Below are 27394 nucleotides of genomic sequence, written 5' to 3'. Positions count from 1 at the left end.
GAAATAGCAAGCGACTCCCCCAGCATGCAATTCCCAGGTCAGGAAATCTCAGAGTGAAGTCCTGGGAATGCACAACTTGCTTCTTTTAAAAAGGAAACCCTCCCTAAGTACGTAGTCCGAGTAGTTGACCGGGTTGCCTTCACTCAAGGAAGTGAACAACTCACTAAAATCAAGACAGGTGGGATATTGGTCCTTGAATCGCTCGAACCCTACAACTTCTACACTCATTGCCTGGAGTAACACACTAGCCTGACTCCTAGCATTGGTGCGACTAAGGAACATGTTCACCTGGCTCAGTGCATCTACAGCAGTATTCTTGACACCAGGTCTATGCTTGAGTATAAAAGTGTACTCTTGGAGAAACTCAACCCACTTGGCATGTCTCTGGTTAAGTTTCTTTTGGGTACTCAGGTATCTCAGAGCCTGGTGGTCAGAGAATAGCACGAATTCTTGCGGTAAAAGGTAATGTCGTCAATAACGCAATGATTAGACAACCGCATAAAATTCCTTGTCGTATGTAATATCGTTGCCTAGCTTTATTAAGTTTCTCACTAAAATAGGAAATAGGGTGGCCCTCTTGTCCTCGGACACCACTTATTCCAATACCAGATGCATTGCAATGCACTTCGAAGACCTTAGAAAAATCCGGGAGGCGCAGGACTGGAGCTTCAGTCATAAGCTTTTTAATCTCATTAAAGGCTTTTGTAGCACTCTTAGTCCATTGAAACTCCTTTTTCATGCAATCGGTAATAGGAAACATAATGGAACTAAACCGGTAGATGAACCTCCTGTAGAAAGTAGCTAAGCCATGAAAGCTTCGTACTTCATGGACATTAGTTGGCTCAGGCCACTCTAGGACTGCTCTCACTTTCTCAAGGTCAACAGATACTCCCTGAGTTGACACAACAAATCCTAGGAAGATGACTTGATCACTCATGAAGGTGCACTTCTTAAAGTTGATATAGAGTTTCTCCTGTAAGAGCACATGAAAAACCTTCTGTAAGTGATCCAAGTGGGAAGATGGGGTCTTACTATAGATGAGGATGTCATCAAAGTAAAACACTAGGAACTTGCCAATGAATGGTTGAAGCACTTGATTCATTATCCTCATGAAGGTGCTAGGTGCATTTGACAAGCCAAAAGGCATGACTAACCATTTAAGAAGGCCATCCTTTGTTTTGAAGGCTGTCTTCCACTCTAATTTGGTGGTACACACTCTTGAGATCAATTTTCAAAAAGATCAAAGAGTTGGGCATCATATCCAACATGTCATCAAGTCTAGGGATAGGGAACCTATACTTGATGGTGATCTTATTGATGGCCCTACTATCAACACACATGCGCCAGGTGCCATCTTTCTTTGGTGTGAGCAAGGCAGATACAACACACGGGTTAAGGCTTTCTCTAATGAATCCCTTCTGTAATAGTTCATCCACTTGCCGTTTGACTTCGACGTGTTCTTTGGGATTCATTCGGTAATGGGGTAAGTTCGGGAGAGAGGATCCTGGAACTAAGTCAATAGCGTGCTGGATGTCACACATAGGCGGTAACTCATCAGGTTGCTCCTCAGGGAATAATCTCTCGAATTTCCTCAACAATGATTGTACTTCTCTAGGAGCCTCAATGAATAAGCGTGACCTATCGGTATTAATCTGTATGGCAACTAGAGCATAAATCACCCCTGACTTTTGACACTCTCCCTCAAATTGTTTTTGATTTAAAATGTTGAGTGTCTTGGTGGGGTTTTGCTTGGTGGTACTTACCTTGTGTTCTAGAACCCTAACTTCCCTAGGGGCACTGGGGGTCAGTCTGATTTTCTTCCCTTTAAACTCAAAGACATAGATGTTAGACTTCCCATAATTGGTGACATCCCGGTCATATAACCAGGGTCTACCCAGGAGGATGTGGGCAACATCCATCTCTAAGACATCACACCACACTCGATCCTCATATCCTGTAAAGTGTAGGGGAACTAGACACCTCAGATTAAAGGGGATGGTGGATTGATCTACCCAGGCAACCTTGTAAGGTTTGGGGTGGGGTTCAGGTTTAAGGCCCATTCGGGCAACAACACTCTTGGAAACCACATTCATGCAACTCCCGCTATCTATGGCGATGCAGCAGTTCTTGCCCTGATGACATGTGTAAGTGATGAAAATATTAGTTCGCTGCCAATCATCGCTACTCTTAGATTGTGAGACCATGCATCGCACAATACCGAGTTTAAGGTCACCGGCCTCCTCTGCATCCTCATCAGATATGGTCCCATTTGGCCTATGGTCCTCATACTCATGGTCCTGAAAACCCTCTTGGTCACTTTCTTCAAGAGTCTGATCTCCCACATAAAGATTTCTATTGGGACACTCTCTGGAGAAGTGACCAAACCCGCGACACTTGAAGCACTATTGTTGCCCACTCCTCTTGGGTGCTTCTTCCTTTACCCCTGTTGTCAAATTGAAGTTGTGGTGTAGCAGGGGGTTTTGGGAATCCAGTTGATCCTTGGGGTGGTTTTCTAAATTGGGACTCCCCAGCTTGGAAGCTCTTCCTCTGAGAATAAGTTCTCATGGAGGATTCCACCTCAAGGGCTTTCCTGAAGGCCTGTGGAACATCTCGCACCAAGTGGGGTGCCATACGAGACTGAATTTCGGAGTTGAGACCGGTAAAAAATCTAGATAGTGTTTGCTCAACATCCTCCCGAATACGGCTTATAATTTTTAATTCATTGAACTTACTCATGTATTCGGTCAAAGTCAACTTTCCTTGCTTCAGGGTATTCATTTCATTCAACAACTGGAGCCTATAAGTGATAGGCAAAAATTCCCTCTTGAGTCTCTTTTCCATTTCTACCCAGGTGGTGATCGGCTTAAGTCCTAAGTGGCCCTCTTGGTACTCTAGGTCTGTCTAGAAGTCCTGGGAAGCTCCAATAAGCTTGAACTTAACAAATCGGTAGTGGACTTCCTCTGGCATATCATAGAAATCGAAGTACCTATTCATCTGCTTGATCTAATTCAGAAGGATCTAGTATCAATCTAACCATCATAGGTAGGGGCATCTACCTTAATCATCCGTCTGACATCAAAGCCCCTATCATGATGCTCATAACCCTCATCATCTCCATATTGGGTTGGTGTCTTGGCGGTGGGCCTCGACCCCTACCCCGACCCCTACCACGCCCTAGGCCTTGGAAGTTATCCCATATCTGATCATAACCATCAGTGTGGTTATTCTCTTTCACTTCCTCAGGGTTAGGGCCTCTGTCCCTAGGTTCAGTGCCAGTTGTGTTACGGCCTTGCCGTCCATCAAGGTTTTGGGCACTTATCTCGAGGGCAGCTAACTTATCGGTAAGGGTTTGGTGATGGGTAGCTTGTGTCTCCTGTATAGCTTGGCTAGCTTGGAGGGTAGCTTGGATGGCTCTCATGAATTCAGCCAATTGCTCAGGTTGGGTGGGGGTGTTAGGAAGGTCAAACTTATTCTAGTATACTCTACCACTACGAGTGGACATAAGGAGATAGGTTGCCCAGGTACGGTTGCCACCAAAGACTCAAGGTCTACTCAGAATCTCCAATTGAGACAAGTAGTTATTCCTCTCAATCTTGAAGTCATAAATCTCCCTCTCAAGTATGTGCTTTTGGAGGGAATAACTTCCAATGCTATTTACTCCCACCAATCTAAAGAAGAAAAGGGTGTCGTCTAACCTATGGTAACTCTTTCTTAACTCAGACTCGACTACGGATAGATTGTGACGGAGACTAGACCTCAAAAGGTAAGACATGTAAACAATGGACAACAGTACCTAATTACCCTAAACCTAGACAAAACCATGCTCTGATACCAAGATGATGTAGGGGGTTCCTAAGTGACCAGGTTTCCTACGAGATTAACTAACTAGGTAGGGTAAACTCAAGGGACTTGGCTTGGACAGGATAAAGAAAGCTCAGCAAACAAGATTAACATGCAAAATAAAGTGAGACTAATGAACAAAGTAACAGAGAGTAATAATAGTCTAGGAAGAAAAACACATGAACTCACTCAAGTGTCAAAGGGGGAACATGGGGTAGGAAACATAGCAGCAAGCAAAATTAGGTTATGACACTAGTCTATTAAGCACCAGAGATAGATAAAAATACCATGTTATATGCTCCAAAATCAGTCATACTTGTAATAAGAAAATCAGCAGTATCTAAGGTAAAACAGTGGTGCAAATAATGGTCAAACAATGGGCTAAAAGGGGAGGGTTTTAATGGAATATGATGGAGTAAATAATGAGGGGACAATGGGGGAATGGGGAAGGTTCAGTCTCTACTTACCTGCTTCCCAGATTTGAGAATAAAGGAAAACAACCCAGATTTTTGAAAAGAATGTTCAACAGCAGTCCGATTATTAAAAAGAGGTCAGCAGCAGCCCAGGTGATGATCTATCCACGTAGCATGACCTTCGGTTGTTGGAAACAGTAGCTACAATAGTGCAGCGACAGCTACTGAGAGTAAACAACAGCAGCAGAGAGTAAACAGCAGCAGCAACAACAAAGAGTAAACAGTAGTAGCAAAGAGTAGTCGGCAGCAACAGAGAGAAAACAGTAGCAGCAATAGAGAGTAAACAGCAGCAGCAGCAGAGAAAAGAATGGAAGAGAGAGGGAGGCGAGACAAGAGAGAAAGCCGAGAGAGAGAGGAGATCAAAAGGGGGGGGGAAGAACTAGAGGTGAGAGAGAGAGGAGTCGTGAGAGAGGAGCGACATCTTTTGTGCTTTTTTTCAATAATATCATTGATTAAAACAATGGTCAATGGCCTTACACTTTAAATAGAATAAAACTTTAAAAAATAAAAAAGATACTTAGAAACTCAGTTATTTAAAATAATAAACTACCTAATAGAAAGAAGTCCTAGTTTCCTAATTATTTAAAACAATAAAATAATATCAGAATTAAAGCAAAGTAAAGTAAGATTTGGTGGGGTCCACAAGATTTGCTGAATGGGGGAAACAAGGGGGGTCAAACCCAGTGCTGGGAAGGCTGGTTTGACTCCTCTCTTTCCTCCTTCTTTCTTCTTCTTTCTGGTTTCTTCTAATCCTCCAACCACAGAGATGGGACTGGTTGGGTGGTCTTCTTCTTTCGACTGTACACTTTGATGTCCCCATCAGATATCTTTGCACAACCCCAAATACATGGTGAAGTTCACTGGTTTTGTCAAAAGTCTCTCAAGGAGTCTCTATACCCTTAGGATTTATAATATCTTAACTCTTAATGGAATAACATGCAAAAACTGCATTACATTAAGATAGTTAAGTCCTATTGACAGTAAGAATCATAGCATACCAATTACAGATGCATATGGAGCTATTCTTTCATGGAAAATAGGGCTGTAGTGTTCTGGATGTGAATAGTAGTCAGCCTGCAATAGAACAAAACACAAAATGCATTTATTTCAGGCTAAAACATTGTGATTTGGAAGAAAGCAATAATTTTCATTAGGTTTCAATCAAGCTAAAGATATTAGTGCTTTTCACTTACTAATGAAGATATAAGTGGTACCAATCAACTAAATAAATCAATTTATGAAAAGATTATCTACATTGAACTTACACAGAAGAAATAACATTAATATTTGTTGAATCATTTTTTTGGCATTAGTATATTTTGGTGAATATGTTGGGATTCAACTAAAAAATGGAATACCCAGTGCAAGAGGCTCCCACCACTATGGGGTCTGGGGATGTACTTTGGGATTCAACTAAAGGAATGAAAAATCCATGTACAGCAACAAATAACATAAATGTTATCAGCATTTGTCTGCCCAGATACTAAGAAAATATGCTTTACATAAGCAAAAGCAGTCAACAAGTTAAAAGAATACAATTCTATATTCAATAAAGACAGAGAAGATCCATACTTTATTTTCAAACCACATATTGGTGCAAAATATTGATTCAGTACTAAGGATTTGGAGATTTTGATTAATATTCTTTCCAAAATATGCAATTTTTGTTTTAGAAATGAAGAGAAGCACTCTGCAAGCACATCGTAGAAAGCTAAAAAGATGAAGCCCTGAAAGCTAGGAACAGAAGCCTCCACCATTGGTCACAGGATCACAAAATCTTTGACAAGTCCTTGGAGGGTCAGAGATTAGCTCATTGTCGCATTTCATGTGTGTCTCTACCAACAAACTACTCACAATAAGATGTATCAAAAAAGTAGTGAAGAAATTTACTTTTACAAGATAAGTATGATGCATCCACCAAAAGCACATGAATGTCAACCACCCAAAGGCCAAACCTAACATCATGTTCTAATAACCAAGTGGGTTAAGGAAACACCAACAAACAAGAACAAAAGAATTTATCAAGCCCAAACTCTTGACTTTCCAGCCATGTGCAATCTTCCTTCCTAAGGCCTGATGTTGGTGATACAAAGTGCTCTTATTCAAGCATCCAAACCAAATGCCTAAGGTATTAGGTGGAGAGGCCCAACTAGTACATGAAGGCATTGAAGGTCCCAAGGTTCTCCAATTTGGGATTATTTCCAATACTCCCCCTCACGTTTGCCTTTGCCCCTTTTTTGGGTGGTAGTACATGTGGTATGTGTGCCCCCTCTTTTGGGTGATTGTACACTAGTGTATTATCAACCTAGTTGGTCAGGTGGCTCTGGTACCATATAGAAGTGTCCAACCCAAAAGCTTAAGCTATTAGGTGGAGAGGCCTAACTCATATATGAAGGCATCCAAGGTCCGAGAGTTTTCCAATATGGAATTATTCCCAACAGCTCTCTAGGGTGAGCTCATATTGAAAACACATAATTGCATGCAGAATTGATTTACATTCCAATAAGTAGGTCCAGTGTCCAGCTTCTTATCTTTGAAATGTTCTAAAAGTAACTTCCTATCAATCCTCTAAAGACAGCCCATTCTCTACATTTAAGCTTTACCAATTAGAACTCCAATTGTAACCGCAAATAGGTATTAAAAAAGTCTCATCAATTGAATGCGACAAGACAAATGCAGAACATCTGAACAAGGAAAATTTTGTTGGTTTGTAACTTTATATACCTAAATGGAAGACAACAGAGGTGCCCTCTGAAGATGAAAAGAAATGTATCATAGATCTGAAGTCTTTAATAGGGTGCAGCAACAAGAAAATGCTCCTAACCAGGATCATTGATGACATTTATTCTTCAATACATTGGTTCTGTTGCAATGTCATAGACTTAGCTACTGCTCAAGGCTTATAGGGAGTTCTTTTACTCTATCAACCTACATCTGTCTATCTTACCCGGACAGTTCAAATTATGAGGTATACTCAAGTTTGACGCTTCATATAAGCCAGTGAGAATGCATGGAGGAATCTTTGCAATACCCAAGTTGTACATTGTGCTGTGTGCCTGTGTCTGAGTAAGATAGATCTGTGAAGACTCATTTGGAATGTCAAAATGTTAAGGAATCACAGTGAACTGAGATGCATACCTCATCCTCCATGATATCATACAATTGCAGTTCAGCATGATTGAGAAAGGATGATCTCTCCCTATTAAGACTTAAGCTGGGAGATTTTCACAAGTTCATTTATTGGCTTATGAGTCTTAGTTTGGTTTGCTGGCCACATCCCTCACCACCGCCTTCACAGTTTGGAGAGCTATCTCCAACTGCCTCCCCACTCGATCCTTTCTCATTTATCATCACATTCAGTCTCTCCTGCATGTTGCCTCTATTGGAATGGCATTGAAGACTCTAATCACCTCTTCTTTAACTGCCCTTTCTCCTCCTCAATCTGGAAAAGAGTCCTCTCCTCTTGCTAGCCTACATGAAGACGTCCTCCCCCGTTCTCTAGTTAATGGATCTAGGTCAACATGACTTTTGCTGGTAACTCTATTTTGTTGGGAAGTTTGCTTTTGGTGCCACTATTAGCCAGATCTGGATAGAGCGTAATCTACGTAGATGGACTTCCAACTGCAGATCCTTTGATTTGATTTGGAATGCCGTCCTTTTTTTTGTTACCACTAAGCTAGCTGTTTCTTCTTTCGGTTTCACCCGGTTAGTGATTCCCCAAGGAACAAGCTTATTGTTGTGTCCTAGGGTCATCCTTTCTCTCTCCCCCCTCCCCTAGCTAAGGGCATCTGTGCTTCTTTCCTTGTTCTCCCCTCATTGAGGTTTGTATATTCCCCCCCCCCTTTCTTCCCCTTGGTAATGCATTTATTAAAGAGAGAGAGAGAGAGACCCAGTGCACAAGGTTCCCACTACTGCAAGGTATGGGAGGGGCAAGTGTACACAACCTTACCCCCTGCTTCGCAGAAGGGGCTGTTTCCAAGTTTTGAACCTGTGACCAAGATGTTACAATAGTGCAACTTAACCCTTATGCCACAAGCTCGCCCACTATTTGGTAATGCATTTATTATTCACCCAAATAAAAATAAAAATAAAATAATTTTGTTCATAAACTTACTATCACAAGCAATATAAGAGCATGAAAACAACCAGGGGGGACTGTAATACAAACAAAGATAATTTCACGATATTTAGACCTATTTGTCTCTAGATAATAGAGAATCTTTGAGATTGTATTCCTTGTGAATAGAATTCTCTATCAATGAATAACTATCCTCAAAGAGAGAGAGAGAGAGAGAGAGCGAGAGAGAGAGAGGAATATAGTATACTATAACAGTAAACATGGCAAGGCATCAAAACAATACAATAAAAAAGAAACTAAATAGAATCTACTCAGTGGTTGTCCTACATATATGGATCTTCTACCCAATCCACCCTGGTCAATGCATCCACTAGATTTGCTTCTGGATAACCATTGATAAGTGTTTCAGAAATTTTGTTATATCTGTCAATAACCATCAACCAAACTTAAGTGTTTATGTCTATGCTCCTGTTTTCAAATCTAAGTCAGTTATCATTGTTTTCAAATCCAAGTCAGTTACGATAGGATGAATCTTAGAAGGCTTTATCAAAACTTTTCCATTATCCACAAAATTGGATTGTAATTTTTGACCAGGCCAACTGCAATTAATTCTGGTAGTAACAAAGGGAACAGTATACAAAATGAAAGCTCTTTCTTAGAACTATCACATTCATAAATTAAAAGGCACTCCTAGTTTCATTAGTTGATTGAAACATAAGCCAGAGATACTTCAAAATGACTATAGTGTAACTATCAATACGATGCAATATCAACATCAGTACTACATACTACATACACTTCATTTATGAAATTTTCTCTTTCCCTATGATTCTGTAAATTAATTCCTTAACTCATAACCAGCACCTTAATTGTTTTGTCAATAACAGTATATAAACCAACAACGTAAAATACAAATGAGGTATAATAACATAAATTTAAAATATGAAAATTTGTAAATATAGGTCATCTTGATATCTCCTAGATGAACTCCACTATTCAATGAATCAGACCAATGATGGCCTATCCAGACTGTTCATCAGATAGGGACCCTCTGGATTGTAAACACGACCAATCCCCAGGCCAAACTTATATTTTTCACCAAGTATTCAACTCTTCTTTCCGTGATGCTAACGCCTTAGAAATTTCAAAATTTTAATTCAAATAATAGGCACCAAAAAGATAAACTCTTTTTTGTCACATCGAAAGGGCTATATGATGGGGTAATCATCCAAGTTATGTGGACTAGATTCAGAAAATGAAGAGCTGTGTCCCTGTTTCCTCTGTTTTTTGAATTTTATTCACTTTTTACATATCCCTGTTTTTGATTTTTTTTTTGCCCCTGGGGAATCAGAGGTTAGAAATCTCTTCTTCTGAAATTTTAATTTGGTTATGGCTGCAGTAAATTCCATAACATTTGATTAATCCATCAAAATGGAGACCTATAATATTTCAAAAGTAATCTATCAATGTCTCTTAGATCCTTTCCAAGAAAATACAGAACCTAAATTCAAAGGAAATGTTACATACTTTATCAAATGGTTTTGATGGATCTTTGGGCTCTACTATGTCTTGACAGGTCACAACACAGCCATATACTCGGAAACCTCTCCTTGATGTACGCATACGTTGCGTATGATCCTTGGCCTACAATCATCGGATGAAACTATTAGGACAAAAGCAGATTAGCTTTTTTAGACAGGCAAGGAAAAGAATATTAACAATTAAAAGTAACATTGAACATCCAATTAAAGTTATCATATCAATTAATAAAAAGCATATTCTAAGCACAACTGCTACAGGACAAGGGGTCTTCCATCTTGGGGCCCAACATTTAATGTGGTTCATGTTAAACTTCACTCAAAATCAGCCTATTTGATGATTCTAATCATCCATATCAGATATTTCTCCCCCTGTCCCCCCTTCCTGTCCCCTTGATATTGCCGTATCCTGTACAACCATTGAATTAGATTGGGCTGAAAGGATATAACTCAACAACCAAGCTTTATCCCAATTAAATACGGTTGAATACTTAAATCCTACTTTTCCATCCAACTCTATCTGAAGTTATATGTGTTGTTAACTGAAAGACATCCAGATAAGTTTTTATTAATACATTTAATGGCCTTCGTTGTACACACGTGAAACATTTCAAATGAATTTCCTTCACCTGCTAGAACCACTCCTTATTAATTAGCTATCAGGATAAAATGATTATTTGTGTAGTTCTATAAAAATGCATTGCAGAGATATCAGACTCATTGATAAGCAATATATCTTGGCATGTTTGTTCTTTCAGGCCAAATAAGCATGGAAACAGGAGTATAGAAGAAAATGTAGCATGAACAGTTTTAACTAGTTCCTCATAATATTCAATGAGGACCTAACACGAAACCGATAAAATAAGGTTACAATCATTGAAACCAAAGAAAAATTGCAATCAGCCTTTTTGTAACTGGTGTACCATCACAGGATCCACCACATTAGAATTTTCTATGGGTTGCTAAACATTCATTGCTTGAATTGCAGGGGAATGGGCCCCTGCTTGATAAATCAGACTTGGAAAAGATGAAACCATTGATCTAAATGGATGAATGTTGGAAACAGAACAAACAATGCATTCTACAAGCAAAAATCTAAAGTTACCATCTCATATAGTTCTGGGAGTCTGCTTGGATCCACAAAAGTGTGAGGAAGAAGCTTAAATATCTCTTGTGCACCTTGAGAAACTACAAAAATAATAATTATAAATGATAAATAATAATTCAAAGTACCACAAACAAAAGCTACTGTGCTAATGGCAACAAGGAAAAAGCTGGAGTAGACTCTAAGAAAGTGGTGTCGGGAGTAATCCCACGTGAATCTAACAAGTGTGAAAGAATTTCAATCAGAATCAATTCATATCAGTTAATCCACAGATGAGTAATTTGGAATACCAAAAGCAGCTATTAGAACCAAGTAATATAATAAAACTGAATTTCAACTCAGAAAGTGGGGGAGGGCACAAGCAAAGCCACCAAAACATTTCAAAGTTTCACGAAGTGTTATTATACCATTTCCAGAACCAGTGAATACAAAGACTAAAGGACAGATGCCTGATGGCAGTCCCAGTGTCGCAATCTCTTCACCCACAGCAATCACAGCAGCCTTGGCAGCAGCTAGAGAAGAATACATGTAAGAAGCTCCTAGTGAAAGGAAAGGCGTAGAATACCCAAGATTAAGATAACCTGAGATTAAAGAATAAAGGAAAACCGTCAAACCAATACCATCTTTCCACATCAATAAAAACAGGTTTGTAACTAAATCAATGCTAAGAAAAATTAAGTTCCAGCAGGTTGTTTTACCAAACAGAGTAATAGCCAAGATAACTAAGCCTGAAAGGATGGTAGGATTCATGTAATCAGAACTTTATGACATTTTATCCAACCATGAAAAGCAGCTAACGAAAATGGTGGTGGATCTTGACTTAAAAACCGATGCCCTTTAACATCAGATCAACCCAATAAAAGCAAAACAAGATGAGCATTGTCATTGTAGACAAGTAGAGTAATTGAACAGTGAAGTGACAAAACAAAATGAAGGAAAACCATAATAAGGAAACAAGTGTGGTTGTCATACGTTTTCCTAAGCCGCTTAAGAAGTCGATTAGACCAGCTATACCAGCGTATTTTCCAAATGCAAGCAACCTTTTCCCATGATTTCCAATAATAAGTTCATAGTCATATAAAGACGCCCTTTCCGCTAGGATCTAAAGTTCATAGAGAAATTGTGAGGAGCAAATTCGCTATTATAAATAAATAATGTATAGAGGATGATGGAATGGATAAGGAAATACCTTATCTAACAGAGGCATGTTCTCTTTCTGCGCCTTATGGGTATGGGAAAAGAAGGCATAGGCCCGATCAGGAAGAATCATGTCCAACTGCAAAATGGAAAAAGAAGGAGAAAAAAAAAAAAAAAAGAAGAAACAATCTTACTTAAAGATACTTGATTGGGTATAGTATAAGATAGTGAAGAATTATGAGTTGAGGATGTTAGTTATTGCCTTAGGTTGTTTAACCCCCAAGATGAGACCACATTCGGAGAGATCATCTGAAATCTCACAGCCAACATCTTCATACAGCGCCTCATGATAGATGCGCTTGGTGGATGGCTGTACAATAATGCGTTTTACTTCAGTTTTACCCGTGCCACCGTGTAGAAGGCGTGCACAGTGGGATGGGGTGAGTGGGCTTCTTCTTTCCCAAATGTTTGAAGACTCAGAGAGAATGCCAACAACTCCATTGCCAAGCATTGTTTCTTCGCCTGCTTGTATAATTTAGGGAAGAAAAATTAGAGAAGAAAAAACTAGGAGATAATGAATTTTAGAAAGGTAAAAAAGAATTAAGGTGGTTGTTACCTTTGTAAGATTCAAAGAAATTCTGTTCTGTTCTGTTCTGTTGTATTCTGTTCCAGGAGTCACGAGAAGCGAGAGAGAGAGAGAGAGAAGCTGGTGTTTCTCACTTCGTTATCTTTAATGAAACCGTCGGTCGAAGGGAAGAAGAAACACGGGCACAGGAATTATATTGTGGGAGAAGTGGACGCACAACCAAATGACCAATTCGTTATCGATCGAAATAAAACCAAAGATGTCTCCAGTTGAGGCAAAAGAAGCAAGTAATAATTACAAATGCATGGATTGATTGGTTGATTGATAGGAAAAGGATAGGATCATTCGTTGGTGGTGATTGCAGAGCAGAGGTTGCAGAGTCCATCCATGATGTTTTGCAAAGAAGAGCTTCTTCTCAAGGAAATGGAAATGGAAATGGAAATTGTCTCAGCTCGCTCCTCACTTGGATTGATTTAAATACGATTAATAATAAATCACAACATTAAGAAAGGAAAGAAAAGATAGTGATCTTCCCACTGATATCACCAATAGGTAAGCTCCAATTTGTATATTCGGAATACATTCGGAGAGCAGTTTCAAACATTATTTATTTATTTATTTTTGGTGGACCGAGTTTTCCTGACGCCCCCTTGGATGAACGGGAGTATATCGAAAACTGTCCGTCTTAGACTCCGTATCGACAAACACTTCCGTTCCGTCACGCTTTTTCTCTGCAACATACGTGGAAGATCAAACGCGGGGACAGGGTCACAGGGGTGGTTCTATCTATTCGGTCGCTGTCCGAAAGCATGCAGATTCCGACTCGAGTCCGAAAGCATTCAGATTCCGATTCTGATTCGAATCTGAAGAATCCGTGGTAAAACGGACAAATTCCTTGTTATTTATCTAATTTTTGAGATTTATCACATAATCGGATATCTTATGTCAGCGCCTCTCTGTGCGGGTCTCTCTGCTCCTATGAAATGACATTTATACCCCTTATTAAGATGAGAGTGTTTATCTATACCCCTTATTAAGAGGAGAGAGAAACACTCATAACATTGGTATTTGGTGCAAGCGCTACGGAGTTTTACAATGATCCCCTGCGTTTTTTTTTTTTTTTTTTTGTTGGACAAAAGAAAGAATTTCATTGAGCAAAGAGTGAGGAGCAAAACCTCCTAACAGATATAGACGGAATCAGAACTGTTGGGGGAGAGCCTGACCAAGTATGAGAAAGACCCAAACTTAAAGCTCCCTTAGCAAGCAGGTGAGCCTCTCTATTGGAGGATCGGGAAATATGAAAAGAAATTTACAGAACTAAACAAAGAAACAAGAGAACAAATGTCCTCAACAACCACCCTAGTAGCCCAATCTAAAGAATTTAGGCTTCCTAAAATAGCATTTACTACAGACAAGCATTCAGAAAACACATTCAAACAACTAAAGCCTAAACTCAAAGTTAAAAGTAAACCATCCTGAATGGCTTCAGCTTTAGCCACAGTGGTCGAGAAGGAGAAGCTAGTTTTACAACTTGCCTCAACAAAGCACCTGTTCAATCTTTGATGATCACTCCTCTGCTGCCCCTCAAGAGACGTGCAGACCAGGCCCCATCCGAGAAAAGAACCGGGTGGGACAGAGAAGGAAGAGTTGGAGAGATTGCTGGAGAATCGTTCGAGACACCTGCCACTCTAGAAGATAGATGAAGCATGCCCTTCTGAATTGAGATGTTGAGAGTAGATATAGAACATAAAAGATTTAGCTCCACAAAATCGAAAACCACTCTGTTTCTAGTCTTCCAAATCTGTCATAAAAGAGCAGACCACACAACATCAAAATCCATTTTTTTTTTTGGTAATATCTTTATACTTTACAAACAAGTAATTCAGCCAATCTTTAAAGCAAGAACAGTTCAATTCAAGAGTGTTAAATCTGAGAGGGAAGAAAACCAACAAGTTGCCACAAAAGGACATGAGAAAAGAGCATGAACAATTGTTTCCTCAGATGACTTACAAATGGGGCAACTAGAACTCTCAGCTAAATTACGATGAAAAAGAAGTTGTTTAACAACCAAAGCCTCAGAAGCACATCTCCAAATAAAAAGTCACCTTAGAGACAATATCCAGCTTTCATATAGTACCCCATATCATATCAGGAGAGGCAGAGGAGGGGCAAGTAGCTTGAAAAGCACAATAGTAGGCTGATTTAATAGTGAACATACCATTCTTTGAGAAACCCCACCTCCAGCTATCTTTTCTATCCAAAATAGGTAGCGAAATTTTAAAAATAGATGAAACTTCTGAGCCAGGGAACAATGAGTTTATTAAATTCACATTCCAATACCTGTTTTGAATAATCAAATCTGAAACCTTACCAACAGATAGTATAGTAGGAGGGTTAGAAATATTCCCCCCAAAGGAGGGCAACCAAGGATCTTAGTAGATAGAAGTATCTGACCCATTACCTATGTTTCGCCGGAGCCCTTGAAGCAAAAGGGTTTCGCCATTTAAAAGACTCTTCCAAGCCCATGAACTAGTAGGCTTAGAAAGAGCCAAAAAGAATGAACAGATTGGGAAATATTTCCCTTTTAAAAATCTTACCCAAAGGGCATCCCCATTATGGATAAGCTTCTATCATTGTCTAGCAATGAGAGCTAAGTTAAGGCAAGCAAGGTCCCGAAACCCCAGCCTCCAAATTTTTTACTTTGGCACAGTTTAGACCAGTTGACCAAAAAAACACCCTTACCCATGTTGCCCTTCCACCAAAACCATCTTATAAGCCGATTAAGCTCATCACATATATTTACCGGTAAGGCAAACATAGACATGGCAAATGAGGGAATTGCAGTAACAACATATTTAAGCAAAATTTATTTACCTACAGCATATAAAAAATTCTCTTTTCAGCAAGATAGTTTGCTTTGAATACACTCAACAATATTAGAAAAAAGAGCTCTCTTAGATCTACCAAATTTCGAGAGAAGTCCCAAATATTTCCCATGATTAGTAACTTCTTTAAACCCCAAGATCTGACTAATATCCCTTCTAATTTGGGCAGGAGTGGAAGGACTAAACAGAATACTCAACTTAGACACATTAACCTCTTGTCCTGAAGCACTTTTATACCTCCTAAGAGTATCCTTAATGCAAAGAGCATCTTGGCAACAGGACTTAGAAAAAATCATGCAATCACCTGCAAATAGCAAATGGGAAACACGGGGGATAGCCCTACTGCTACAAATTCTAGAGAGAAGTCTAGTATCCTCAACATGACTTCCTGACACAAAATGAACAGATAAGGGCTGAGAGGACAACCTTGTCTAAGACCCCTCTAGGGGTTGATTGTACTAATGATGGACCCATTGACTTTGATATAGTAGGAAACAGTTGATACACATTGCATGACCCAATTGACCCATTTACCATGAAAGCCTAATCTAAAAAGCATAGCCTCAAGAAAGGGCTACTCAACTTTGTCATAAACTTTACTAAGGTCCAGTTTAAAAAGCCATTAAACCAAATTTAGACTTGGAGGATTTCAACTGATTAAGGATCTCATAAGCCACATAAATGTTGTCTGAAATAGATCTATTTGGAATAAAAGCACTTTGGACAGGATTAATAAGAGAGTTCAGAACAGGTTTAAGTCTATTGACTAAGCATTTCGCAATAATCTTGTAGAAAACACAACAAAGATTGATTGGTCTATACTGAGTTAAGTCACAAGGGTGTTTTTGCTTAGGTATCAACACTATCACAGTCCAATTAAAGCTCTTAAGCATGAACCTTGAGGTGAAAACCATTGCACAACTTTAATTACCTCAGGACCAATATGTCAATGAACATGAAAATTTTTTGCTGGCATACCATCAATCCCAGGGCTTTTGAAAGCTTTAAAAGACAACCTTCTAGATTTCCTCAGCACTAAAAGGGGAGCAAAGGGAAATATTATGGCTATCCGAAACCTTAGGGGCTACATGATTAAGAAAGCTAGATATATCTGAAGGCTGACTTGAAGAAAACAAAGAAGAGAAATAATCTATAATATGAGTTACCAAATCTTTGCTATATGAAATCCATATACCCTCAAAGGATCGGAGCTGAGAAATATGATTGAACTGTCGTCTCCTTTCTGTGATAGCATGAAAAAAATTCGTGTTCTTGTCTCCTTCAGTATTCTAATGAACTCGAGACATTTGAGCCTAGTATTTTTCTTCTTGGAGCAAAGCATCTTCCAATTTTCAGCGGATCTCCAGTTCCTCATCCTGTTTAGAAGGATGATGTAAATCAGCTTGGATATTTTCAAGATCCAAAGAGAGCCTAGCAATTTCCTTGCTACTATTCTTAAAATTAGAATAACCCCACCCCTTTAGTTTATACTTACACCTCTTGAGTTTATAAAAAAAAAAACAAAAAAGGAAGCAGACCCATTCATAGGAGAATCCTAAGCTCCCTTGACAATATCAGGGAACTCAGGATGCCCAATCCATCTGGACTCATACTGAAACAAAGCAGGCCACCACTTCCTTTTAGGGATCAAATGGATAGCCAATGGAGTATGGTCTTAGGCCATCATTGCATGGTGGTGAACTTGAATACAATCGAACAAGCGAAATAATTCTTCGTTGCCAAATACTTTGTCAATACTAGACATAATCAGATCTTGTCCCCAATGTTTATTTGACCAAGAAAAATGAGGACCTAAAAAATTCAGTTCCATTAGTCCACATGTATTTATAGCATTAGAAAAGGGAATAAAAGATGACAAGATTTTTGGTCTACCCCCAAGCTTTTCATCATTGTTTAACACCTCATTAAAATCCCCAAGGCACAACCTGTTGTAACCTGGCAGTCACTGAGAGGGGGGTGAATTAGTGAGTCCAATTCCGATCCTAAAAAACCTGTTCGATGTCTGGCCAAGAAAAACATGATATACCTATCCCTGTTTGCACACAATCGTATGCACACTCAGCCTCTCATAGGTACTTCCAAGTGTGCACCCATTTCACATTTTACGCACTTCAATATAAAATGCAAACAACAAGCACCCATAACACAGGGTTTTTACGAGGTTCTACAATTTGCCTACATCCTCGGAGTAGTGTCTGTAAAGGCTTCGTATCTACTCAATACACTACTTTTGACTACACCCACAGTCGGAAGCGCCCACACCTAATTTTCTCAAGCCGAAGCTAAGATGGCACTCGTAGTGCAGGTACAATGTGTAGCACCCACTACACGAGAGTACCCACTCCTGGTGCTTAGCACCCACTAAACACTTAATAAAGAATACAACAAATTTGGGCTTATATCAATGCCCTATAGTTAAGCCTTGCTTAGCAAATACATCCACAACTAGCTAGCATGCTTACAGTTCATCCACAACTAACCTAGCATGTAAACATTCATTCACAACTAACCCTAACATACATACATATTATCATATATGCCTATAATGTAAATTTGAGGGTTAGAAAATCTCACAGCCCTTGTCTGTTGTTAGTAGAGTTGTCTCAAAGCATAGTCTTTACACACTAGAATCCTCAACTCCCCTCTAGAGTAGGAGACTTGAATATTTAAGTAAGCTCAACATGGCCATGGCATCTCACAAGTCTTCTCCCTTGTCCTCTTGCACTTTAAAACACAAATAGAAACATCAAGAACACTCAACTACCTTCTCAAGTCCACTTTAATCGAGTAAAGACACTTTCCATCAAACAATAAACCTCATTCAATGATCAACCATCAAGAGAGAAACTTCTCATACCAAAACTATAGCCTTCCTTCACTTAAAACTCATTTTTCTTGCTGCCATGGTATAGGGCTTGAAAAAGCGAAGAAGTAAAAACTTGGTTCACCCAAATCCGAGTTAAAATGAGGGAGATATGACCATTTGAAGTTGGAGCAATGAGATAGCCTAAAATAGAATCTTCGTTGGAGTGGCGTAGGCTACACCGGCGACGCGTGCAACAGGGGCTAAATCTGATCGTAGATCTCATCTAAAAGATCTTATAATCTAAGCCATCCGATTAAACCAACGGACAATAGATATAAACCATTAGATTTGAATCTTACAAAGCCAAAGATGACATCATCATGATGTACGCGCTGACATTGTCAGTGCGTTGTCGATCACCGATTGGTTGGTGTAGCGAGTTTCATGGTACGCTGTTGGTTAACTTTAATAAAGCTCCATCGATCTTGACCGTTAGATCATAACCGATCTATTATGATTGGCTTAGATCAAGATATGAAGAATCTCTTTATAGATTCTATGCACATGCGCTACACACAATCAAGACTTAATATGGTGAGGCGCCACACCATGATGTCTGATGCACTTCACCAATGAGGATCTTCGCGCAGGAATCTTAACAGTCTCGTTAGCACCTAAGTTCATCAGCCATTAGATGAGAATAAGGTCTACATGGCTTCATCTGAACCCTCCATTGTACAACCCTATACTCTCTTTTATTACAATCAAGCCTCTGCCTCCATATATTTCAGTGCTTAAAGACCCCCTGCAACTCAGACCTTCAAAATCTTGAAATTACACAAAATCCCTTCAAATTTCAAAAATAAATTCCAAAAAATCCACCCAACACCGAGAGCAACTGATGAATTTTCGGTTTGGATTTTCAAACTGGCTTCACAAAAATACATATAACTTTTTCATACAATATCTGATCGAGATGAAATGAAGTGTGTTGGAACCGTGATTGGATACTCTATGACTTTCCAAAAGACCCAATCATCTGAATTAGCAATATAAAAAGACCAAAATGCTCCTAGACATTTCTAATGATGCATCTTTCTCATACAGAATCAGAACCATTGGAAAGATCGGATTTTTTTCGTATTGTTACATGGAGAACACTTCCTTTAAAAAATTCATCTTCAACGTCGAAACTACCATTGACTATCACAAATGCCGTAACTTCTTCATACGGTATCGAAATGCGACAAAAATTAGATGCACTAGACTAGATAAATTACAATCTATCTTTTTCATGGAGAAACGATCTTCAAAAAATGTCATTTTTACTGTAAAAAATTCCTCCGCACATAAATAGGTCAATTTTACCAGTTTTGACCCAGAAACCCGCACCACCTACTATGGATGAATTAAACCACTCCATAAATACAATGTGGCTATGTTATCTCATCAATGACACTCAACGCTACCAGTTCATCATTTTCAGCCATGTCACCCAAACTGGCCACATCATCACTGCCACGTGGCCAGGTTGCCAACAAGGACAACCATACAACAACACAACCTGGGACCAGAGATAGTACGACCAAGCTGGGATAGTTCCCCCCATAATCTAGTTCGGAGGTCAAAATTAGGCTCCCCATAAATGAAAGAGATATGAAGGGAAGAAGGGAGAAAAGTTGTTGTTAGATGAACATCCACAATTCTATTAGTAGTTGATAAAATGGAAACAGTAACAGAAACATTCCAAAAAAGGGAAATACCACCTGATCTACCTTGTGGATCTAGAGAGTAATCATCTGTGAAACCCAATTGGTTTTTTATCTTACCCATATTGATCTTATTCTGTTTAGTTTCAAAAAGAACCACCAAACAGAGTTGAATTTGGGAGCACAAAGTGCTCAAATAGCGAACCGTCAAAGGCCGGCCACACCCATAATAGTTCCAAGCTAGAAGACTCATGGCACCTGGGGTGGCTTTGGGGTAGGCACCTGGACCCTCAGAGCATCCCATGCAGCAGGGGAAGAAGACGAGAACCTAGAACTTAGAATGCGACGACGTGCACTGCTCTTCAACCTCTGTTTGGCGGATGCCATTCCAATAATGGAGGTAATTCTGGGATAGCACCTGGGCTCAGAAAAGGGGAAATCCTCAGCCATTTCAGACCAGTGAGAATAAGGCTGGGCATTTCCAAGGCCCTCCGTTTCTTGGGTTCAGGACTATCAGGAAATTCTGATGGCATTTCTTCAATAATAATTGATGAACTAGGTTGTGGCAGATCACACGAAGGCGGTCCCAAAGTAATCACAACAATTTTTGAAACTGGAGCTAGAGTCAACTCATCCTTGTTCCAAATAATCTGAGACCCCCCTCCTTTTCCAGTGGTGGAGATAAAACTCGAGACAAGCCATCCGGTGACTTTGGCAGAGTGACCAGTTGGTTCGGCAGAGGCATATAGGCCCCCCAAACAGTCTTCAGTAAGCTCAGTGAGGAAAATCTAGATCGGTCCCTCTCAGTAACAAAGTGCGAAAGTCTAGTACCAGGGGAATCTAGTGTAGACTTGGCAAGACTAACACCATGAAGCAGTTGAGAATGAGGCAGAATTTTCTCATTGGATCTTTGCAACTCATCCCGTATCTGTGATGTGGCTTCAAAAACATTGTGAGATAGATAGACTTGAGGCAGGCACCCTCAGGTTTTGCCATTAGCAAATCAAGCTGGACTTCTTGAGCAAGACCACAGAAAACTGCCGACGAACTAACCAAAGGTGGTGGGGGACTGAGCAAAGAAAGCTCAGGGGCCAAGAGAGATCGAAGTAGGTCCCCCAGATGGTGCTCCTCCTCTTTAAACGCAATATCACCATAAATCCGGGAAGAGATTGAACAGCATGGTGCTCATGAAGAATCAAAATAGATTTTTCCAATAACAGCATCTGAAATTTTGTCGGAGATCGCACCATGGAGCTGCCCAAGCGGAGCCAATCACCAAATAAAGCATCAAAGCATTTACTTCAGGTCTCTTGTGGGATTTGTTTAAAGAGGTTTGAATGGAAACCCTATTCATAAGCCCCTTTCACGCTGCACACACGTCAGTCATGGCCAATCGTGCCATAGAAATAACAGAACATTGGGAGCTTTGCATATCCAAACTCAACCCAACAGGAAAGCTTTTCACCGAGCCGAAGCCTCATACCAATACGCAAAGGGGCACCCACTATAAATTCAACTTTTATAGCAAGGGCTTTATTAAAATCCCTAAGTGAAGCCGCCTTTCGAAGCTCTTTAAAAATACCGATCCTATCTGCAATCCGGCGAGCCACCACTGCAGTATGGAGATGTAATGGCAGCTCATATATATAAACCCAGAGGTCAATTAATTGAAGCGAAGATGTTGGGGAAGAATTTCTTTGGACCACAGAAGGAGTCCTAAGTAACACGATTTTACCAACCACGGTCCTTTAGAGATAGCAGTTGAGACCTCATGCTGATTTTCCAACTGAATAAGAAATAATGACCCATCAATTTGTCGGACTTCAAGATTACGCCGTAAACCCCAAGTCGAAGCTAAAGCTTTGCATAGAGTGGCAGTAGACATTTTCTTGCAGGTGAAGAGATTTCCAACAAGAACGAAATCCCTTGCTTTTATTGAATACTAAAAAATATAATACATTTCTTTCTTTTCCAACTAAGGTAAAATCTTGTCATTTATATCTTCTTTTTTTTTTGTTATTATTTTTGTTATTGTTATTATTAGAAGAAAAACAAGAACATAACATAGAAATCATAACTTGGTACAAAATATTGATATTCATGATCAGAATTTTTGTAATCATTATTTTATAGATAATATATTTGATTAAACGGATAAAACTGTCCTGTCAGTTTTTACACAAAAATTAGTATGAATAAAAAATTGTTTGTTTCTAAATGGAGAAAATTTGATTTCATCACTTTTAAAAGATGCACCCTTTATAATATTTTTTATTGCTTTATTTTTAATTTTTTTGCTGAAAACCCTCTATATTATTCCTATATATTATTAGTGAAGAGATGTTTCCTGTACAACAAGATAGAGTTCTTCTCTGAATCATTGTTGGCAAACCAGGTTTTGACTAGGAAACCGAGTTTGGTCAAAAGATTAGAAACCTAGTCAAGAGTCATGGATACTCGTTCTGTATTAAAAAATGACAAGACTGAGATCAAATCATACCGAGTTATTCAAGACTCGTTTGTTTTACTCGAGTCACAACAAAACGATTAATTCTTGTCAAAAGTTTAAGTCGGCATTTCTAAATAATTTTGAACTAAAATATATTCTAATAATGTTAAATGTTTAATCACCGAAGTTTTATTTATTGAATCTAGTCATTATTAAGTGTATACATCTAAATTTTAATTAAAAAACTATGACCATGACATCTCCAAGTTGGATCTTATCACTTTCATCCAAGAGATAATGAATGATGATCTTCATTAAAAATTTTGAAAAACAAACACTTTTATTCCATCTTGTCTAATTTAATTTATTTATTTGGATTGCTTGAGAAAGATTAGGATGAAAATAAAAGGGGCAAATTTGACATGACTCGTCTAGTTTTCTGTGACTCGCTTCAACTCACTTGGATTTAAATAAGACAAGTCGAATCACAAAACTTGAATTTCCAACAATGCTCCAAATATATAATTATAATGAAACAAGGAAGGCAAATTATGCAGGACAACATCAGCATAAATAATTGATTATGGAATGACGCAAAATAACCAAATTAAGTCTTCATCCTCGTCCTCGTCCTCGTCCTCATCCCCATCCCCGTTTAGGCTTTAGAGTTGGAGCGGAGTCAGCGAATTTGACTGCTATGAATCATTTTTATTTTTATTTATTTTGGGGACCATTGTCTGTTCCAGTGTCTTCTGGGCTGGACAACTTTCTAACCTATATTAGTTTCTACAAATTGCACACTCACACTAGACTCTATCTAATCCATACACTGTATATAAATAAATAAATAAATAAATAAATAATTCTAATTACATCATTATTGAAATCAACAGATGAATAAAATAAACAATAAATAAAAAACGCTAGAAAAGTCAAAAACAATATCACACAATTTGATACTCCAACATAAAAAAACCCAACTCAACTGAATTCATCCTTATCCCAACCAAATGAGGTCGATTTTATGAATTGTTTTTCTCCAATCAACTTTCAATTACTACATAGTGCTTCAACTTGTAATATCCCATAATCTTCTCTTTGCATTGCATGCACTAATCTAAATTTGAATGGAAAACTAGTTCCCCCAATAAATAGTGTTTAATTAATTGACAATATTGAAAGATGAAATTAGGGTCACTAGTCACTACAAGAAAAATGGACATTCACAACACTTTTTTCGTGATGGACATAATTCTGTCTCTAAAGAACCCATTTAAATACAGATATAAGTATGTCACTAAATATTTATCAATCGGGACAGACATGTGTCGTCGTAAAATTTGGGGTAGTATACTTTCGTCTCTATTGTCATTGAATTTACGACGGATTATTTTCCATCGCAATTAAACTTAATTGGGACAAATATAGTTCTGTCCCTATATCTTTATCAGTTGGGACAGATATATTATTGTCGCGAAATTTGGGACAATATATTTCTATCGCTACTGTGATATAATTACAACGGTTTATTTTTTGTCACAAATAGTATTAGTTGGGACAGATAGAATTCTGTCGCTACATATTTATTATTGGAGACGGAAATATTTTCGTCCGTAATGTCATAAAAAATTACATTTGATAATGCAGACTATTTTTTGATAAGTTATTTATTATTTGTAACGAAATTTTTTCCGTCGCCACATGTCTCGAATCAATTAGACATATTTATATCTAGGGAAATTTACTGCACCACCCCCTGGAGAATGCCATAATGATAAGACCTCCCCCTTTGTTTCACCAAGTTATTTTTAAATCCCATACCGTCAGTCAATGTTAATTGTGGAGTTAAAATGACCATTATCCCCTTACCATTAATAAAATCGGCAACCTTAAGCAAGTGGTGTAAATAGAATCGAGACAATTGAATAACAAATAATTGAATATATCTTTCGTTCTTTTAACACCCAACAACATGGTAATGGTTGATCCTCATCTTTTACTTTTCCAAGATTTTTCTTTAGTTTTTCTGTTCGTTTGATCCATTTTCTTCTTCAACAATGGCCTATGTAGATGTTGAGTTCAGATGCTTCGTTGGTGGTCTTGCATGGGTAACCGATGACCAAGCTCTCGAGAGGGCTTTTAGTCTCTTTTTTTTTTTTTTTTTTGGGTAGAAAGAGGGCTTTTGGTCAATACGACGAGATTATTGAATCAAAGGTCCGTTATTACGAGGAATAGTCTTCGTAGATGCGTGGATCGGATCGTATCAAAACGGATCGATTTGACCTTACTGCTCTTTTTACTGTTCCTATTCTCTGATATTGGATGGCTTTCTTGCTCTTTTTTTTGTACTACCTGATTCTCTGTTCTCTAATCGATCACCAGAAATGGTATTTTTTTCTTCGTCTTTTAGGAGACATGGATCGATCGGTTTGAGTTCAGATCATGTATTAGTCGCCTTTTCTCTCAAGGTCGCTATTTGTCGCTGATGCCGCTGCCGCTACTATGAACGATCGTCGGTGGTCCAACAACGGCGATTTGAGAGAAAGATGAAATAGGTCATGGAATGGGCTATCGATTTAGGTAAAGAAATATGGTAAGGTTATTTTTGGTACTTTCTATTTCATAAGGGCATTTTGGTATTTAAAATAAAATATAGTTATTGACATCAGCAACTATAGTATATACCTTAATAGTGACTGATGGTAAGGGGTCTAAGAATAATTTGGTGAAACAGAGGGGGTTGTCTTATCATTGTGGCATTCTCCAAGGGGTGGCACGATAAATTTCCCTTATATCTATTATGATGGATTTTTTTCGTCCAAGTAAATCAATTAAGACAAAATAGTTCTATCCCTACATATCTAAAAGTATAAAATAGAAAAAAAAAAATAAATCCGAAAGAATCAAATTCTATATGATTAATTTGATATTGGGGACTGAAATTTTTTGTCGCAAAATTGGAGACGGATATCTAACTGTCCTTAAATTAAAGAAATTTTCCTTCCAAATCTGTCTGCTCAAATCTCTGAATCTCGTTAAATTTGAACGAAATCTATACAATTAATTCGATACATATTTATCATTGGTGACAGAAATTTTTCCATCGCAAAATTAGGGACGGATTATTAACTATCCCTAAATTGAAGTTTCGTTAAAAATCTGACCCTAATTTCCTTCCCGCTTACCTGCGCGCCCAAATCTCTCTAAAATCCTATTTTCATCAATACTTTCTCTCTCTTTTTCTCTACAGACCCTCATCTCTCCGAACTCCCATTTTGCTGAGATGTAGATGGATTTCGTGACTGTGAAAGGGCAGCTGACCTGGATTTCACTGGGAATAAGAGGTTGTTTTGTGAGAGTTTTCGGATTTTGAGTTTGGGTTCTTCTCCTTCCCTGTTTTGTGAGTTGCAGAAGAGTGAGAGAGGGATTTTGGGATGAAGATGGTCTTCTTGAATCTGATTTTTCTTTTTTTCTTCTTCTTCCTTCCCTGTTTTGTGAGTTACAGAAGAGTGAAAGAGGAGCTTTTCGGCCTTAGGAGTCTGAGATTTTTGCTAAAGAAAAAGAAAAAAAAAATGGAATCCTCTCTTGCGCCAAGAAGGGGAACCGTTGAAGGTTAGGGAGATAGTGAGGTAGAGAGGGTTTAGAAGTAAGAAAATAGGAGGGAAAAAGAGAGGAAAAAATAAGGAAAAAGGGTAGGAATCTGCGATTTCAGAATAGGCTTCCATTCACATGGTCTGTCTCTTTAAAGTTCAGATTTTAAAGAGACAGGGAAGGGTTCTTCTAGGTTCCCATTGAGTTGCAAATTTGAAGGAGAAACCAAGAATGAGAGTGAGGGTTAGAGAAGAGTGAAGGAGAAGCTATTTCCCTGGCTGGGTAAGAAGAGGTAACTCTGATTTTGATTGACTAGGGGGTTTCAGAAAGTAATCACAGCAAGAAGAGGGTTTCAATGGAACTGATTTCGCAGGTTAGGAAGAAAAAGAGTAAAGGACAGAAGGGAGAATTGAAGCCTTGGATCACAGCTCGCCTGGGGATTTCAAGTACTGAAGTGCTCTATTGATCTATTTCTTCAATTATGGGAGACAACTGAGGTTTGCAATCTTGAACAGTTAGTCATCTCAGAGTAAGGTAAAATTCTGCCAATTTATTCTCTAAATTCATTATTCTGGATCTTTTAAACATGTTAATGATAGCTTCATATACGGTATTGTTGAGATCATGGAATTTGTTTAGATGAATGTGAGAATTTGCAGGCAGTAAACCTATTTTAATCTGATTCTTGGATGAATTAAATGGATTAATCTTGAAATTTTATCAAAATGTGAAGTGGACTTTACCTTTTTATTCCATAATCTGGAATGATTAATCTGACTTCATTTCTCCTTTTTAATCTAGACTTAATTCATTTGCTGTTGTCCTTTTTGTTCTTTCTAAGTTCTTAGTAGGTACATGCTCCCTTCACTTGTATCTTCTCATTCTTAATGTGAAAGGTCCTTAGGCAGCAATAAATCTGACCCATCTTCAGAAGTGATGAACATGGAGTTTAATCATGTTCAACTGTCCTCTAAATTGGTTTCTTATGTAGTGATAAGATAAATGCTAGAAAGGATCCAAATGGGTAAAACTACTATCCAATTCCCCATTCCCTATACATTTTGTAGCCAGAATCATTTGCAAAGGAAAGGGTCTAGTGCTTAACCTTTTTTTTTTGGAAAATTATTTAGTAGTATAGCGCTGCCTTTAGTCTGGAAAGACAACCTAAATATAGGG

The 27394-nt window shown here is 38.5% G+C and overlaps 1 protein-coding gene across 2 annotated transcripts in view; it reads right to left on the bottom strand.

Moving 5' to 3' along the window:
* LOC122066726 (alpha-aminoadipic semialdehyde synthase) overlaps positions 1-13414 on the bottom strand; it is a 34037-nt gene extending 20623 nt beyond the window's left edge. For both annotated transcript variants that reach the window (XM_042630570.1, XM_042630576.1), the window contains exons 1-8: positions 12788-13414; positions 12434-12693; positions 12224-12310; positions 12007-12136; positions 11442-11615; positions 11035-11117; positions 9919-10035; positions 5312-5387 (exon numbers count right to left, since the gene is read on the bottom strand). In XM_042630570.1, the coding sequence (XP_042486504.1) occupies positions 5312-5387; positions 9919-10035; positions 11035-11117; positions 11442-11615; positions 12007-12136; positions 12224-12310; positions 12434-12682 (916 nt within the window). In that variant the 5' untranslated portion in view covers positions 12683-12693; positions 12788-13414. The remainder of the gene's footprint in view (positions 1-5311; positions 5388-9918; positions 10036-11034; positions 11118-11441; positions 11616-12006; positions 12137-12223; positions 12311-12433; positions 12694-12787) is intronic.
* Between the last annotated feature and the right edge of the window lie 13980 nt (positions 13415-27394).

Source organism: Macadamia integrifolia, chromosome 2 (genome assembly GCF_013358625.1).
Source record: "Macadamia integrifolia cultivar HAES 741 chromosome 2, SCU_Mint_v3, whole genome shotgun sequence".
NCBI classification, from domain to species: Eukaryota; Viridiplantae; Streptophyta; class Magnoliopsida; order Proteales; family Proteaceae; genus Macadamia; species Macadamia integrifolia.
This window is presented reverse-complemented; position numbering and strand designations above follow the sequence as displayed.